General features: G+C 49.4%; 1 protein-coding gene across 17 annotated transcripts in view; it reads left to right on the top strand.

Annotated features, from left to right (window-relative positions):
• The first annotated feature begins 618 nt into the window (after positions 1-618).
• RNF123 (ring finger protein 123) overlaps positions 619-14,967 on the top strand; it is a 143,995-nt gene continuing 129,646 nt past the window's right edge. For 15 of the 17 annotated variants that reach the window (XM_065553164.1, XM_065553160.1, XM_065553158.1 and 12 more), the window contains exons 1-7: positions 619-757; positions 8,243-8,383; positions 9,229-9,313; positions 11,687-11,766; positions 12,731-12,828; positions 14,296-14,350; positions 14,697-14,782. In XM_065553164.1, coding sequence (XP_065409236.1) covers positions 8,302-8,383; positions 9,229-9,313; positions 11,687-11,766; positions 12,731-12,828; positions 14,296-14,350; positions 14,697-14,782 — 486 coding nt within the window. In that variant the 5' untranslated portion in view covers positions 619-757; positions 8,243-8,301. Of the gene's footprint in view, positions 758-1,340; positions 1,482-8,242; positions 8,384-9,228; positions 9,314-11,686; positions 11,767-12,730; positions 12,829-14,295; positions 14,351-14,696; positions 14,783-14,967 lie in introns of those variants that run through there. The other 2 variants (XM_042845346.2, XM_065553161.1) reach the window with 2 other exon arrangements.

Raw genomic sequence — 14,967 nt, 5'->3', positions numbered from 1 at the left:
TTGCCCGGAAGGGTTAGCAGGGGCGCCTGGCGCTGGCAGCAGCCAGCGACCTGGCCCCAGCCCGCCCTGCTGGCTCCCAGCGTTACTTGGGGGAGGCAGCAGAAGCAGGAAAGAAGTGGAGCAAGGGCTTGGGGCCAGGGGCGGGGTGGGGCCAGGTCGCTTGCTCCTGCTGTCGCCAGGCCCCCTGCTAGCCCCCAGGCTTCCCTGGACCCCACGTGCCCAGTCTGTCCTCTGGACGGGATGGCTCTGATTAAATATAAGCCCAAACATTGGTGGAGCTAGGCCCATGTTCCTAAATATTGGTGGAGCCTGTGAAGGCTGGCTATATTTTATATAGATAAGCTAACATAATATGCAGATAAGGGAGCCCGCAATCTCCACATCCCTGGCCCCCAGATCTGACAGCGCGCCCCCCAACGGACCCGGACCCAGCTCCGGGCCTGCTGCAGGGCCGCTCCGTGCTGCACCGACCGGGGCCCCTCCAGGTTCAGCACGGCACTGAGAAGCCGAGATCCCGCAGCTCCCGGGCACTCGCGAGACACCAGGCGCTAAGGCTGAGCCGGCGCTCTCCCCCAGCAGGGGGCGCTGCGCCGCCAGCCCAGCCCAGAGCTCCGCCCACGGGGAGCTGTCGGTTCCGCCAATCAGGCTGTCCGCGCGGAGAGGCGGGGCCTGTGGCGCGGCCCCGCCCCGGCCGCAGTGTCCCTGACGGGGCTCCGTCCGTAGCCGGGTGGTTGTTGTGACTGAGGGGCGCGGGCGGGTGAGTGTCTGCGGGCCTGGCCCGAGCCCGGTTCCCGAGCGCCCTGGGCTGTGGGCGTTGTAGCTCCTGGGTGTGTCGGGGGCTGGGACCGGTGGGGGGCTGCCCCTGGGTGGGAGCGGACGGTCGGGGGCTGGAACTGAGGGGAGGGGGTTCTGGGCGGGAGTGGATGGATTAGGGGCTGGTGTGTGTATGTGTGTGTGTGTGGGGGGGTGTCCTTGGGCGGGGATGGGAGCTGGTGGGGGGGCCTGGGTGGGAGTGGGTGGGTCGGGGGCTGGTGGTGGGAGCAGGGGCCCTGATGGGAAGTGGGTGTTCCTAGACTAAAAGCCCATGGGCTCCCTCAAAATAAAAGCAGTGAGATTGGTGAGTTACCTTTGCACCCAGCTGAAGCCTAGGGTAGTTCAGCAGGGAGCCTGTGCCTTCTGGGAGCAGGAGAACCGCGGTAGATTATTCAGGGTGATGGGGACTAAGTGACCGCTGTGCTGGGTGTAGAGCTGCTTGCCTGGGGGCTAGGACAGATGTATCCACAACTAGTGCAAGCAGCCTGTGGGCCTTGGAGCCCAAGTCCATCTTCTGCAGTCAGCTTTGCTGTGCTGCAGGCCCAAAGAGATGGCTCTAGTATGCATGTGGTAGCACCTCTGGGGTTCCCCCTTTCACTTCAAAAACAACAAAGAGTCTGGTGGCACCTTAAAGACTAACAGATTTATTTGGGCATAAGCTTTCGTGGGTAAGAACCTCACTTCTTTGGATGCATAGAGTGAAAGTTACAGATGCAGGCATTATATACTGACACTTGATACTTGACGGCTACCCCCTGATACCTTTCACTTCAGGCATTCATTCACTTTGTTCTGCATGAAAAGTGTGTTGTATAATCCCCCAGTGTGCAGCAATGATCTTTAGGTAAAACATGAATTTTCTGACAGATTAACTAAATCTGAGTTTATTTGTGAAAATTAATTAAAAGTGGGCTTTTTAAGAACTTTCTCCAGCATTTGACCTGTTGTTCCTCTCTTTCTTGCTAACAAAGGGCTGGCTTTCTGTATAGTTGAAGCTTGTTGCCAGCATTCCTCAAATGTATGCTGAGGCCTGGTCTACACCTAAAATTTACGTCAAACTAGCTACATGGCTCAGGGCTGTGAAAAATTTCGCGCTGGCACTTGGGTTGACCTAACCACTGTGGTCGCAGCCAGGTCAATGCTACAGCAGTGTGTCTCAACCTTTTTGTGCTGGTCACCCTGCCCTCTCCCTTCCCCCCCCCCCCAAATTGTGACCCTTGTCCTTAAATATCATTAAGTAAATTATGATTAATACTTAGGGCTGGCAAGCAAGGCCCCATGCCACATGGGGCCCCATAAAGCTAAGTTACATGCTTCAGCCCCAGGCGGGGCTTTGGCGTGGGCCCAGGGTGTGGGCCACCCAGCCCGTGGGTCAGTGTCAATGCTTCCGCATCCAGTGTTGGCTCTGCTCCCAGAGACCATTGCACGTGCCTTCTGTGGGATCCCACTCTTTAGTTTCTGCTCTGGTCCCCTGCAAGTCTTACTCCGGCCTTGCTTGCGACCCCTTTAAAACTCCTGCAATCTCCAGGTTGAGAGAAACTGTACTACAAGAACAGAAAAACCCCTTTAGTCACTGTAATAAGTGTCTACACTACAGAGCTACAGTGGCATAGTAGCTGTGCCAGTGTAGTGCTTATAATGTAGACATACGCTTAAAAGATTGGGTTGTAAGGTAAGCAAAGTTTGTCTTTCTGTCTTGCCCGTTATATTACAATTTTCCTTTCCTTGAAATGACTGTCAGTTCATATAACTTACCATGGACAGAAATTACTTATACTCTTAGTAAAAATGGTTGCAGTTTAACTGGAGTGGGGGCCTTTGTTTCCAAGAGGACTGAAGCTACAGGCTGTTGTCAAGAGAAGTGGCCTCCATTTTCCTAAAGCCTCTGGCAGTTTTGGAGCTTGAGAGCCAGTGTGTGATACAAGCCACTGGAATGTAGATTAGAATGGCTTTTCACTATAACACCTGGTTTTAAGACTATTTTCTTACTGTATGAAAAGATAAACATGTTTTAAGAGGGCACTGGAAAAAAGGAATGCTGTTCTCCTGTGGCCCATAAGAAGCCCTAATAATATTGAGCAAAACCTTAATTGCAGCCTTCCCATTCCCCATAAATACAGAATGCATAGTATGGCAACAGCAGGTACTCCAGGCTTTGTTGTAACCTGTGAGGGAGGTGAGTGTGCTGTGTAGCGTGTTTCATTATTTGGAGTCAGTAGGAGGTTTAGTGTGGTATGGAGCCTGTTGCTTTCTCTGAAAGTGGTGCTACATGGGTAGTTTGGTCCAGATAAGAGCTGTTCCATAACTTGCTTTTTAGGGTTTGCAGTAGAAGGGATATCATGTGTACCGAGTCTTAGTCCCTTTTAAGCACAAGCTTTTGTTTATGGCTATTATAGTGGCAATAAGGGCAGTAAAGTGGGCTGATCTCAGAACTGCCTGCTCTGATCATCTAGTTGATGAAACTGGCCTCATGAAGTGAGGGACAAAATAGAGGTAAGACAAGTGGATCATTCCTCACACGCTGGAGGTCACTAGATGAGGGGGGTATAGTAGTGAGAGAGGCTGTGGTAAGGACACACTTGTGTGGGCATCATTATACTTTATCTCGTAAAACAGCCTAAAAATTTACTGTCTTGTGAATGCTGTTGTGTACTGAACAGATGTCTCCACTAGTCACCAATTTCTTTCCTGAGAATTTACAGATTTTACAGAACTTGTTTGTTTCCTATGTGCATTATGACCTTTTACATGCCTTCACTGAACAACTTCTTCTCTTTTGCTGCTACTTCTGTTTGGCCTTTGTGGCACTCCTCACTGTTTTTCCTAGTATATGCTAACCAAAGTCAACATGTGCCTTTGGTAGATTGCTACAAACCACTCCATCTCCTCTCCCAGATAGTTATCAAATATCTTGGACCTCACCAGCTCTAGCACTAATCCATAAGTACCCAGCTTCTAATCTTTCCATACTGAGAATTGGCCCTCTATCCCTGTGCCTTGCTTCCTTTTGCATTAAGCAGTTGTTAAATTAATTGCAGTGGCAGCGGTTCACCTTTCATGCTGTTGCTATCATTTTTCTTAAAGCTTGTTGGGGACTCTGTCAAAATTCTTTAGAAAATCCGAAGTGCTATACATTGGTCCCTGTTCTGCTGGGTTTTTTTAGCTGTTTTAAAGTGTTCTGGCAGGTTAAAATAAGTACAGTTTTGAGAAGGGTAAACTGAGTTCCCTATCTCATAATACACCTCAAGGTGTTGTATTAACCTGCCTTTACCTGGTTTTCACAGCTATTTTTTCTGAAGCTAAAGTAAAGTGTCATGCTTGTTGACTGTTCCCAAACAACTTTTTTAAAACTGCACATGCAACATAGCAACTAGCTTTAAGGGTAAAACATGGAACTGGAAGGGATCTTGATATGTCTAGTCCAGTCCCCTGCACTGAGGCAGGGCTTAGTATTATATTCTGGACCATCCCTGACAGATGTCTAACCTCTTCTTAAAAATATCCACTGACAGATATTCCACAACCTCCCTAGGCAATTTGTTCCGGTGTTTAATTACCCTGACAGTTAGGAAGTTTTTCCTAATGTCCAACCTAAACCTCCTTTGTTGCAATTTAAGCCCGTTGCTTCTTTCCATATCCTCAGTGGCTAAGGAGAACAAATTATCACTCTCCTTTTAATGACAACCTTTTATGTACTTGAAGACTGTTATGTTCTCGCTCAGTCTTCTCTTCTCCAGACTAAACAAACCCAGTTTTTTCAATCTCTTGTCATAGGTCGTGTTTTCTAGACTGTTGATCATTATTGGTGCTTTCCTCTGGGCTTTCTCCAATTTGTCCATATCTTCCTTGAAGTGTCGTGCCCAGAACTGGACACAATACTACAGTTGAGGCCTTATCAGCTCTGAGTGGAGTCGAAGAATTATTTCTTGTGTTTTGTTTACAACACTCCTACTAATACAGCTGTCACGGATCCACAGGATTGGTGCTTGTCCCTAGTTTTGGGACACGCTGTAGGACAGGGGTGGGCAAACTACAGTCCGCCAGCCGTTTTAAGCTGGCCCTCAAGCTTCCACTGGGGAGTGGGGTCTGGGGCTTGCCCCACTTGGCACTCCAGCTGAGGAGTTGGGGGCCACTCCACGTGGCTCTGGGAAGCTGTGGCATGGCCCCCCTCTAGCACTCCAACCGGGGAGCAGGGTCGGGGGCCGCTCCACGTGGCTTCCGGAAGCAGCTGCATGGCCCCACTCTGGCGCTCCAATGGGAGCTGCAGGGGTGGTGCTTGCGGGGCGGTGTGCAGAGCCGTCTGGCCGTGCCTTCGTGTAGGAGTCGGAGAAGGGATATGCCCCTGCTTCCGGGAGCTGCTTGAGGTAAGCGCCGCCCGGAGCCTGCACCCCTGAGCCTCTCCCAACGCCCCAACACCCTGCCCTGTCCCTGATCCCCTTCCCACCCTCTGAACCCTTGATCCCAGGCCGGAGCACCCTCCTGTAACCCAAACTCCTCATCCTCAGCCCCACCCCAGAGCCCACAACCCCAGCTGGAGCCTGCGCCGCTTCCTGCACCCCAACCTCCTGCCCCAGCTCTGACCCCCTCCCGCCCTCCAAACCCCTCAATCCCAGCCCAGAGCACCCTCCTACACCCCAAACTCCTCATCCCCAGCCCCACCCCAGAGCCCACACCCCGAGCCGGAACTCTCCCCTCCCCTCTGCACCCCACTCTCCAGCTCAGAGCCCCCTCCTGCATTCTGAAGTCCTTATTTCTGGCCCCACCCAGAGCCTGCACCCCCTCCCGCACTCCAACCCCAATTTTCTGAGCATTCATGGCCCGCCATACAATTTCTATTCCCAGATGTGGCCCTTAGGTCAAAACATTTGCCCACCCCTGCTCTAGGAGGAACCTCTTCAGTATGCCGGACCCCCTAGGGCCTCACCCATCCTGCACAGGATTGGACTCTTTAGACTGAACTGCTGGTGCTCCAGCACTCCTACCTCACCCCGTAAGCTCTGTTAAAGCTAGTTCACATGAGATGGACCCCGGTAGAGACTTGTACATTCTTTAGGGATTCATGTGCCTCTCCAAACATTTGCAGTGACACTTCAACACCGTTGTCAAAACAGTCAGGTTTATTAGTCAACTGGAACTCAGCTTAGGAAGTCCTTAGAGTAGCTAAGAGAACTGAAAGTTAAAGCATAGCCCAAGTCCATTCTGATTAGTCAGATCCCAGACAAGCGCTCTCTCTCTCTGTCTGACCTCTTTGGTCAGTTCCCAGGTGAGAGTCCCAACTCCTTCCAGCAGCCAGGTCCTATTCCCCGCCACCTCACATCTCCCGGCCTTTGTTCTCAAGCTGGGGGATGTTACTCAGTTTTCCTACTGAGAGGTGGGGAAATCTATCTCCTTCTGGGTTGTTGGTTGCTAGACATTGATGTCCTGGTGACTGGTTTGCTATTGTTTTCTTGGCCAGGCTTTTCCCAATGACTCATTTAGTCTGACAGATAGGCAACATTCATATTGTACCTGAGTCACTTAACCTGCCTTGAGAGCAAACAGTCCTTTCCCACCCACTGGGTATCACTACTATGTATAGGAGAAACTGAGGCACACAAAGATTCATAAAAATTACCGAAAATTCTCACATCCTCACAACATCCCAGAATGATGATGATGATTATTTTTTTTGCAACAGTATTACACTGTTGACTCCTGTTTAGTCTGTGATGTGCTATAACCACCCCATCCTTCTCTGCAGTACTTCTTCCTAGGCAGTCATTTACCATTTTGTATTTGCACAGTTGATTATTCCTTCTGAAGTGGAGTATTTTGCGTTTGTCCTAATTGAATTTCAATCTGTTTAATTCAGACTTTCTCCAGATTGCCAAGATCATTGTGGCTATTATAGAACACACGTGTGTTGTGTGTTGCTTTCATTGTTGGGTTCTTGTCCGGCTCTCAGATGAAAGCTATTCTGGGGGGTTAGTATATCCTAACTTTGAGTTGTTCCCATAATTTTGTTTTTCATTACACTCCACTGGAGAGGTGAGAGAGTGCCCCACCATCACAACAGTTCAGGGCAATTGTGCAGTAGGGATTGCTCCATTGCTCTGGTGGAATTGGAAGAAATCCTGTTTTCTCTCTACAATCCCTTGTTTCTTCCTTTGCTGCCTGTTGGCCTAGCAGTCCCAACTTACCTCCTCCCACCAATGGGCTTCCTGCGGTACTTAAATTGTTGACTTGGGTCTCAATTTTTCCTCTGAGCTGCCCTAGTCTCCACCCGCACTTTACTTGGTGCTGTTTCCACTGGGTGCAGGCACTTGCTTTGCACTGCCTGCTTCCTGTCTGCTCCTTTTCTTCCGAGCAGGGAACACACTGAAGTTGATCAGACAGCTGTTCTCCAAAGGACTTGTGGGAGGATTGTAGTGATTTTCAATAGAGTGTTTGCTAACAAACAGTAGATGCACAGCACTTGTGAGCCAGAACACAACTGGCAACTGACACATCTGCTGTCCTTAGCAGCAGCCTTTAAACAACATGGGTGATGTCTAGAGAACCGTGCTTTCTGCCGGTGATCTGCTCAGGGTGAGAACTTGGGTACCTGTGGGTAGCTCTGAGGTAGTACTCTGTTCCCAATATTACTAGAACTCAATCAGAAATATTCAGGTTATGCTAGGTTTTCACCTTGAAAACTGCTTCACCAGTAGCTCATTCACTTCCAGCCAAATTAGTTGCTGTCCCTGTAAAAACCCCTTGGGTGCTCTATGGCTCCTCTGCTTTGTAAGCAATGTGGTTCTGCTTTTGTCTGGTTCAGGCCTCTCTCTGTCTTCCGCCATCCCTCTTGTACAACTTGTCAAACAGAAGAATGAGGTGTCAGTCTATTCCTATCTCTGCGGGCATGTGGGGTATTGTCAGGATGAGTGTGGGAACTGCTAGGTTGGTATTTGTTCCACATGGCTGTCCCTGAGCCCCTTCTCTAATGAGGCGTGTCTATGCTGGGCACTGATGTACTGCTGCTGCCCAGTTTCTGCGCAGTGGTACTAGGTGTGGGGCAGCCTAAGCTCTTTGGTGGCCGTAGAGCCCATGGGGGTCGAGGGCACTATCTGGTGCATGCAGGCGCTGAGTCGCATGACCTGGGTCAGGTGCTGGGTATCGCTGAATTACAATGTGTTATGATTGCCTTGTCTCCCACTCCCCCAGGCCTCAGGTGAGACTGAGGGTGGGGCTGGCAGCCTACTCCAGTTAACTTCCCTGGTTGGATGGCAAGCTCTTCGGGCAGGGACCCTGTTAATTGACTGACATCATCATGTACACGTTCAGTGCCATGTTGGGCACTTCTAAAGCCAGGGAAACCTAAGTGACAGTCTGTACTTGCCTCTGATTCATAATGATGGGCAAGAGCTAAGGGACCTTTCTCACCAACAAGTCTCCTTGCTCCTAATGACAGACTGGTGTGCCTTCCTGTTTCAACTTCGGCCTCCGTGGTGGTTCACACAGCTGTGAAGAATGACGTCGAGAGGTGCTGGGACTGCCTTTTCCCGGAGGAACTACAGGCTAAGCAATGAGTCTGAGAAGCCCAAGGTCACAGGTACGTGCCCTTGCATAGTGTGTAGATGTGCGGGTAGGCTGGCACACCTGTTTCCTAGGCTGAGTTCTTCACAAAAGCCAGTTAGCAGTTTCTAGTTGACACTGAGGATTTTCCCCACTTCCACCCTTTAGTGCTGCCGTACCACTGCCACCTCCCCAGTGTGACAAGAGTAGCTGCAATTTGCACTGGGGCATCTTACCCCACTTTTGGGCAGGGACAAGCTGTCCTGGTGCCAATGGCAGTGAACTTACTTGTTGCCCCAGTGCAGCTGCACTGGGGGCTGCAGTTGGGCAAAATTCTAGGGCAGACAAGACCCAAACCCTTCCTAAGAGCCCAGAGGGGTTTTGTCTTCTGGAGTTGGGGGCCCTTTTCACTGCTCTAAGAGCTTCTCCCTCTTGTCTGTGTCCAAGACTCCCTTGCCACAGTGGTTTTCCTCTGCATGCAGCTTCTCTACCTGCGGCAAAAGCGTGATGCCTCAGACTCCTTGTCTTCACCCCTTCTGACTTGGGGAGCTGCTTGTGCAGTACTTTGAGGCTGCAGGGGATTATAGTTTTCATCTGAACCCCTTTCTGGGCAGCTTATATATCCACCAGGAACTCATCTTCCCATTTATAAGTCCAGTGTTTCTGGGTGCAGCATCAGAGGCCTTGAAGTAAGAAGCTGTGCCAGTGTTTGCAGATGATTTTCCTTTTGGTGAAGTAGAGTGTAAGGGCTTGTCTGTATGGCAAGTTAATGTGCGACAAGCTGGGCTGTGAATGTACCATAGCAAAGGAGGTGCAGTTGATATTTCTGAGGTGTTCTTCCTGACTTCCCATTGCTTATCTTTCTTTTGCTGTTCATTACAGGGATAGTGAACAGCAAGCTGCTGAATGACTATCTGCACCGCATCTTTCCCAGTGCTGATGGGATCCAGCCTGCAGCTGCTTACAGGTACTGGTTGCCTTCTAACTCTTACATGGCGAGTGAAGCTGCACCTGCCTTCCTCCGGACACGTCATGACGTGTCGGACTGGGAGATCCTTTCCAGAGTCAGTCAGTAACAAAGCCTCTCTGTGATGCTGGCATTAGGGAAAAACAAGCCAGTGGAAGTGCATTGTATTACAGAAGTCTCTTCTTTAATGGCACTCACAATTAGACTTCCAGTGCCTGACTTATAGAATTGTGCACATGTAATTGCAGGCCTAAGTTGCTTGGAGATGTACAGTAAATGTAGTGGTTGCATGTACTTAGGGCCAGCTATGCATCTACCTGATCAATCATGCACATGCTTGCCCAGTTTGCTTATGCAGTGACAAGTGCTGCAGAAATGTTGTGTAAGCATTTGTGAAAATTGGGCAGTCAGTGCCCTGTAAACTAGACACAATGCTACTATTGTCATGTGTAATACAGAGACACTTCTTATGACAGTAATATTTCTTCTGTTGTCTCAGTCTTGGGAGCACTGTATGGTGACCTCTTTATTACTAAAACAACGAGGAGTCTGGTGGCACCTTAAAGACTAACAGACTTATTTGGGCATAAGCTTTCGTGGGTAAAAAACCCACTTCTTCAGATGCATGGAGTGAAAATTACAGATACAGGCATAAATATATATTGGCACATGAAAAGAAGGGAGTTACCTTATAAGTGGAGAACCAATGTTGAAGGCCAATTTAGTCAGGGTGGATGTGGTCCACTCACAATAATTGATGAGGAGGTGTCAATACGAAGAGAGGGAAAATTGCTTTTGTAGAGAGACATCCACTCCCAGTCCCTATTCAAGTTCAAATTGATGGTGTACGTTTGCAAATGAATTGTCCATCCACCCTGACTAAATTGGCCTTTTTTACCCACGAAAGCTTATGCCCAAATAAGTCTGTTAGTCTTTAAGGTGCCATCAGACTCCTCGTTTTTGTGGATACAGACTAACACGGCTATCTCTCTGATACTTGGTATCTTTATTATTAGGTGTCATCTGAAGGAAATTGCTTGTGCAGGGCAAAAGTAAAGTTAGACACCAAGCTGTGGCATTGAAATTCTTTTTATGCTTTCAACTCTGCTTCACATTCCATGGGTCAGAATCCTGGGGCGTCTTGTTGCGTAACTCTTGTGTTCAGCTTTGCCACTGGAAGGCCTGTAGGCTCGGGGTGGGTACAGTTGCAGTTGGAATGGTGTGGAGCCCCTCTGGTGAAATGTTCCTCTTTCTGTCTGGCTGTGTTTAAAAGGCGCTGGGGGTCACATTCCTCCCACTATGCTTAGATTCTGAGCTCACATCTGATCTGTCATCACCTCTAAAAATAACACTGGGCCCTCTTGGCTGTTGGTAAGCTGAGGTTATGGGGGGAGGAGGGAGGACTGTCTCATGTTACTTTACCACAAACTTTCCAGCAGCATGCCTTGGAATATTCCATTTGCACCAGCATGTCAGTTTTCAAAACTCCAATTCTTTTGTTTGATGACTGGAGCCTTAAGGGCATAGGGGCTGATGACCAGGAAAGGATGATTGGTCCAACAAACTGGCTTCTGTTTGGTTTTCTCCTCTCTGCTTCCCTGGACTTAACTGAGAAGTGGAAGGCTGTTGCCTGATCCCAGTACATTACCATCTCAACTCAGGTGCAGACAAACAGAGCTCTTGGCTAATGGAACTTGCCATATTGAAGCAGATCTTCTAGGCTGCTGTGCTCTCTGGTAGTGGTCTGTACTGTGCTTGGGTGGAGCTCCCTTTAAACATCCGCACAGCTATCTCATTATCCTCCTTCAAAGCCCTCCTGCAGGTGCGCCAAGACCAATTCCTGTCATGCTGTCCAATACTGTTTCCTTGAGCGCCCCCATCTGTCTGTCTACATTGTCTCTCGTTTTATATTTAGATTGTCAGCTCTCTGGGCCAAGGACTGTCCTTTTGCTCTGTTTGTACAGCACCTAACACAATGTGTTCCTGGTCCATGAATGGGGCTTTAGGCACTGTGGTAATAGTAATACAGTTGGCCAGTTTCACAGTACTCTCCATGGAATTGCTTCTGACTTCAGCTGATCAGCACCAAGACTTGAGGGCCTTTGGTAATTTAGCTTATTTCTCTGCAAACACTGTTCTTCTTCATATGTCTCAGCCTTTGATCCTAGCATGCCTGTCTGCCTCAAGTTCCTTCCATTAATGATATGTAACACAGATAAGTGGAACTTATTACTGTGAGCTTTACTATAAATAGCAGCAAAGGACAATGCGGGGGACAGTCAGGCAGCTCTGGCTTACAAGCTACCCAAGGTGTGAACTCGTTAAACCTTGGTGACACACTGAGTTTTGAAGGGCTCTCTTCTTTATTCCCAGGAAGCCACTGACATTCCAGAACCTGCAGGAGCACCTCGACAAATTGCTGGCAGAGGACAGTGGTGCGGAGGACAGTCGAGGTAGGAGATATTGGGTGTCTGCTCCTCTTGGAGCTTCCTTGTGTGCCTTATTGGGAGAAGAATCAGTCTCATGGGAGACTGATTCCTAAATGAGCTTGGTTCTTGCTTTCCTATGTTCTGATTCATCATCTATTTAACTCCTGGATTCTAAGCACTTGTGGGCTAACCCTGCAACAGATCAGTTCTTAGTTGTAACAACCATGTTTCCAGATGGATAGTGGGGTGCTTGCTCCAAAGAATGGACAAACTCATTATGCAGTGAACTCTTGTTTGGGCAGGTGTGTTGGAGACATCTCCTTAGCAATGATATAGCAAGCTCTTGCTGCTGAGATTTCATACTGCAGAATAGCTGGAGTGTCCCATTCTTCAATGGAATAGGCAGGCTTGTTGATAGTCTCTGTGGCTTATTCTTCTGATGCATTCCTCTACTGTTGTTGAATTTCCTCAGCCCCACGCTTTTACCTGCCATGATCTGAGGCATTTGTTCCCTCCCCCAGTCATTAAAGCACAGTCCATAAGAGGTGATGCTTTGCCTCTTCATGTATCTAGTCATGAGCCTATATCTACAGTGTGAGTGTCTTGCTACCACTAGATGGGAATGTTTGGTCTAATGTTTGGCTTGGGGTTTAGCTTTGATGGCCTCCAGACTGTTTTGAAGCTACTGAAACTGTTGGGATAAATTTTCAAGGTGCTATATGAGACTGGGCATGTGACTTGGGTGCTGCATGGCTAAAACATCGTGCATTGCTTTGAGAACTTCTGTTTAAATTCCACCCTGAGCCCGCTGCCTCCTGGAAGTGCTGATAATCTGATGCTATAACTCTGTTCTACTGCTCCTCCTCAGCTGCAGAATCCAGGTGTTCTTTTCTAGTCTATACCATGGCGTCCATGAAACTCTTGTACTACAAGTGCCACGTGTCTTTCTCTGCTGCTCTGACTGGCTTTCATGCCACTCTCATTTCAGATCAGATATTAGAGGGGCGACTTGGTCCCTCTACTGTGGTGTTGGACCACATCAGTGGTTTTGAGGGACTCCTCCTGGTTGATGATGACCTACTTGGGGTGAGTGTGACAAGGAGCACTGTGTGTGGAATGGCCCATGGGGATTTAAAGGTCTCTCTTCAGGCCTGTGTTGTCCTCTTGCAATATGTTCTTCAGAGCAAATCCCCCTGCCGCCATTTTGGTGTGTTAAATGATGCTCTGGGAGGCTGTAATACTCCTGAATGAAACAGATTCTCCAAGAGGAGGAGTTCTGGCACTGCCTTCAAACTGCATTTTGGGCAAGCTGCTCCTGCTCTGGTATTATTGCATAGTCTGTATGAGATTCTGAGGTGGTTCTCAATTGTTTTTTGAAGTCACCTCGAGGTTGCATTGCATTTAGCCTGTATTCTGTGATACCCAGGTGCTGCAGGTTCAGTCAGTGAAAGATCAAAAGCAGCATGCAGGGCCGTTGGGTAACCAGAGGTCTCTGGTCAGCAGGGGCCAGGCAGTTCCCTCATCGTTCCCTTCACTAGCCTGTTGTCCATTCTCACTCCCTGGTTCACTCCCAACATCCATTCCCCCTGCTCCTGCCATGGTTCTGTGGGAGCCCCCAACACTGCACTGACTTGTTCTCTCCTCCTTCACTTGCTCTACCCCATTGGCCAAGCAGCCCTGCTTCCTGCCACCCACTGCCACCCCCCCCCCCATTGAGCCCTACTGCCTCCACTTACTGCAGCCTTTTCTCCCCCAGCACACTCATTGAAAGAGCAAACTGGCCCAGACTGCTGGGATCTAGCAGATTCTCCACCTGCCTTCAACGATCCTGCCCCTCACTGCCCCCTTATGTCCCTTGCCCCATGCTTACACCTCTATCTCAATCTCTTGTTGTTCTTCCTTCTCGGCCCTTCTTGCTTTGCCCACCACCGCCCCATCTCTATCCTCCCCTGGATCTAGAGTGCGTTGTCAAACTGATGTGTGTGTAAATTGCCTGTCACTCCCTGAACCCCCATCTCCTTGTCTGCCCTGAAATCAGGAGTCCCTTAGAGCATGGGTTGTCATTTCTCAGTGTCCGGAAAGAACCCGGTGGGAACCCTAATAAATACTCACTAATCCTTGTCTCCAGGCTGTCTATACTGAACCTGTGACTTCATCCTAGCTTCACATGGCTTATCTAGGATCCAGACATTTCTCCCGCTCCTCCTTGTACTCTCAGCAGCACCTGCAGCAAGCTATATTTACTTGGTGGTGGCTGCTGCTGCTGGGCCCTCCTGGTGCTGCTGAGCTCCTACTAAGCTCCTAACGTATTTGCAAACACCATGCGTTATGGGATGTATGCAATCCAGCAGCAAACAGTCTGGAGCTACCTGAAGATCCTGGGAATTGATATGCTTCCTTTGATAGCAACTGTCTCCCTGACTTATGATGGAAAAGTCTCCCCTGTGACTTGGGCTGCATGCAGTGGGAAGTGCCAGTGGTGGGGCCTGGGCTGGGGGAATCTATGGGCCTGCCTCAGCTGTACAAATCTCCCTTGTTTGTTCCTTGGTTCAGGTGATTGGCCACAGCAACTTTGGCTCCATCAGGGCCACAACCTGCGTGTATAAAGGTAAGTGCAGTGAGTGGATGGTGTGGCTAGAGAGCCTGCCATGGCAGAAGGGAGTTGCAGGTTACCCAGCTGGAGAGGCAAGGGTGTTTGTGATATGCTGCAGCCTCATCAAGCCTTTAAAACCCCAATCCTTCCACTTGGTCTGTGGGGATGGAAGGGAGGGAAGCCATTGTCTGATACCAAATGGGAGGAGTTGGCAGAGGGGGTTGGGCTTGACTTTAAGGTCCCCCCGGACATCACATCCTCTCCTGCAGTGGCAGTGTAGCTGCCTGCTCTTCTGTTGCACTGAGTTTTTAGCCTGTGCTGTTTGGCTCTGTCATCCCTGCTCTTCTCCTCTCTCTTACAGGGAAATGGATCTACGAGGTGCTCATCTCCTCCCAAGGGCTCATGCAGATTGGCTGGTGCACTCTCAACTGCAGGTTTAATCAGGAGGTACTGTAACTGCACAGCTCTGCAGCCTGTTCCTGGCCTGCATGCTGAGGTGGGGGGGCGTGTTCTGTTGTCTTGGTGCACTAAAGCTGCTTCCCAGCACAGTTTGTACACTGTAAATGTCACATCTTCATAAAATAATAAAGACCTCATAAAAGCGGTTTCTGCTGCATTTGCAGACTAGAGGG

Source organism: Chrysemys picta, chromosome 7 (genome assembly GCF_011386835.1).
Source record: "Chrysemys picta bellii isolate R12L10 chromosome 7, ASM1138683v2, whole genome shotgun sequence".
NCBI lineage: Eukaryota > Metazoa > Chordata > Testudines > Emydidae > Chrysemys > Chrysemys picta.
This window is presented reverse-complemented; position numbering and strand designations above follow the sequence as displayed.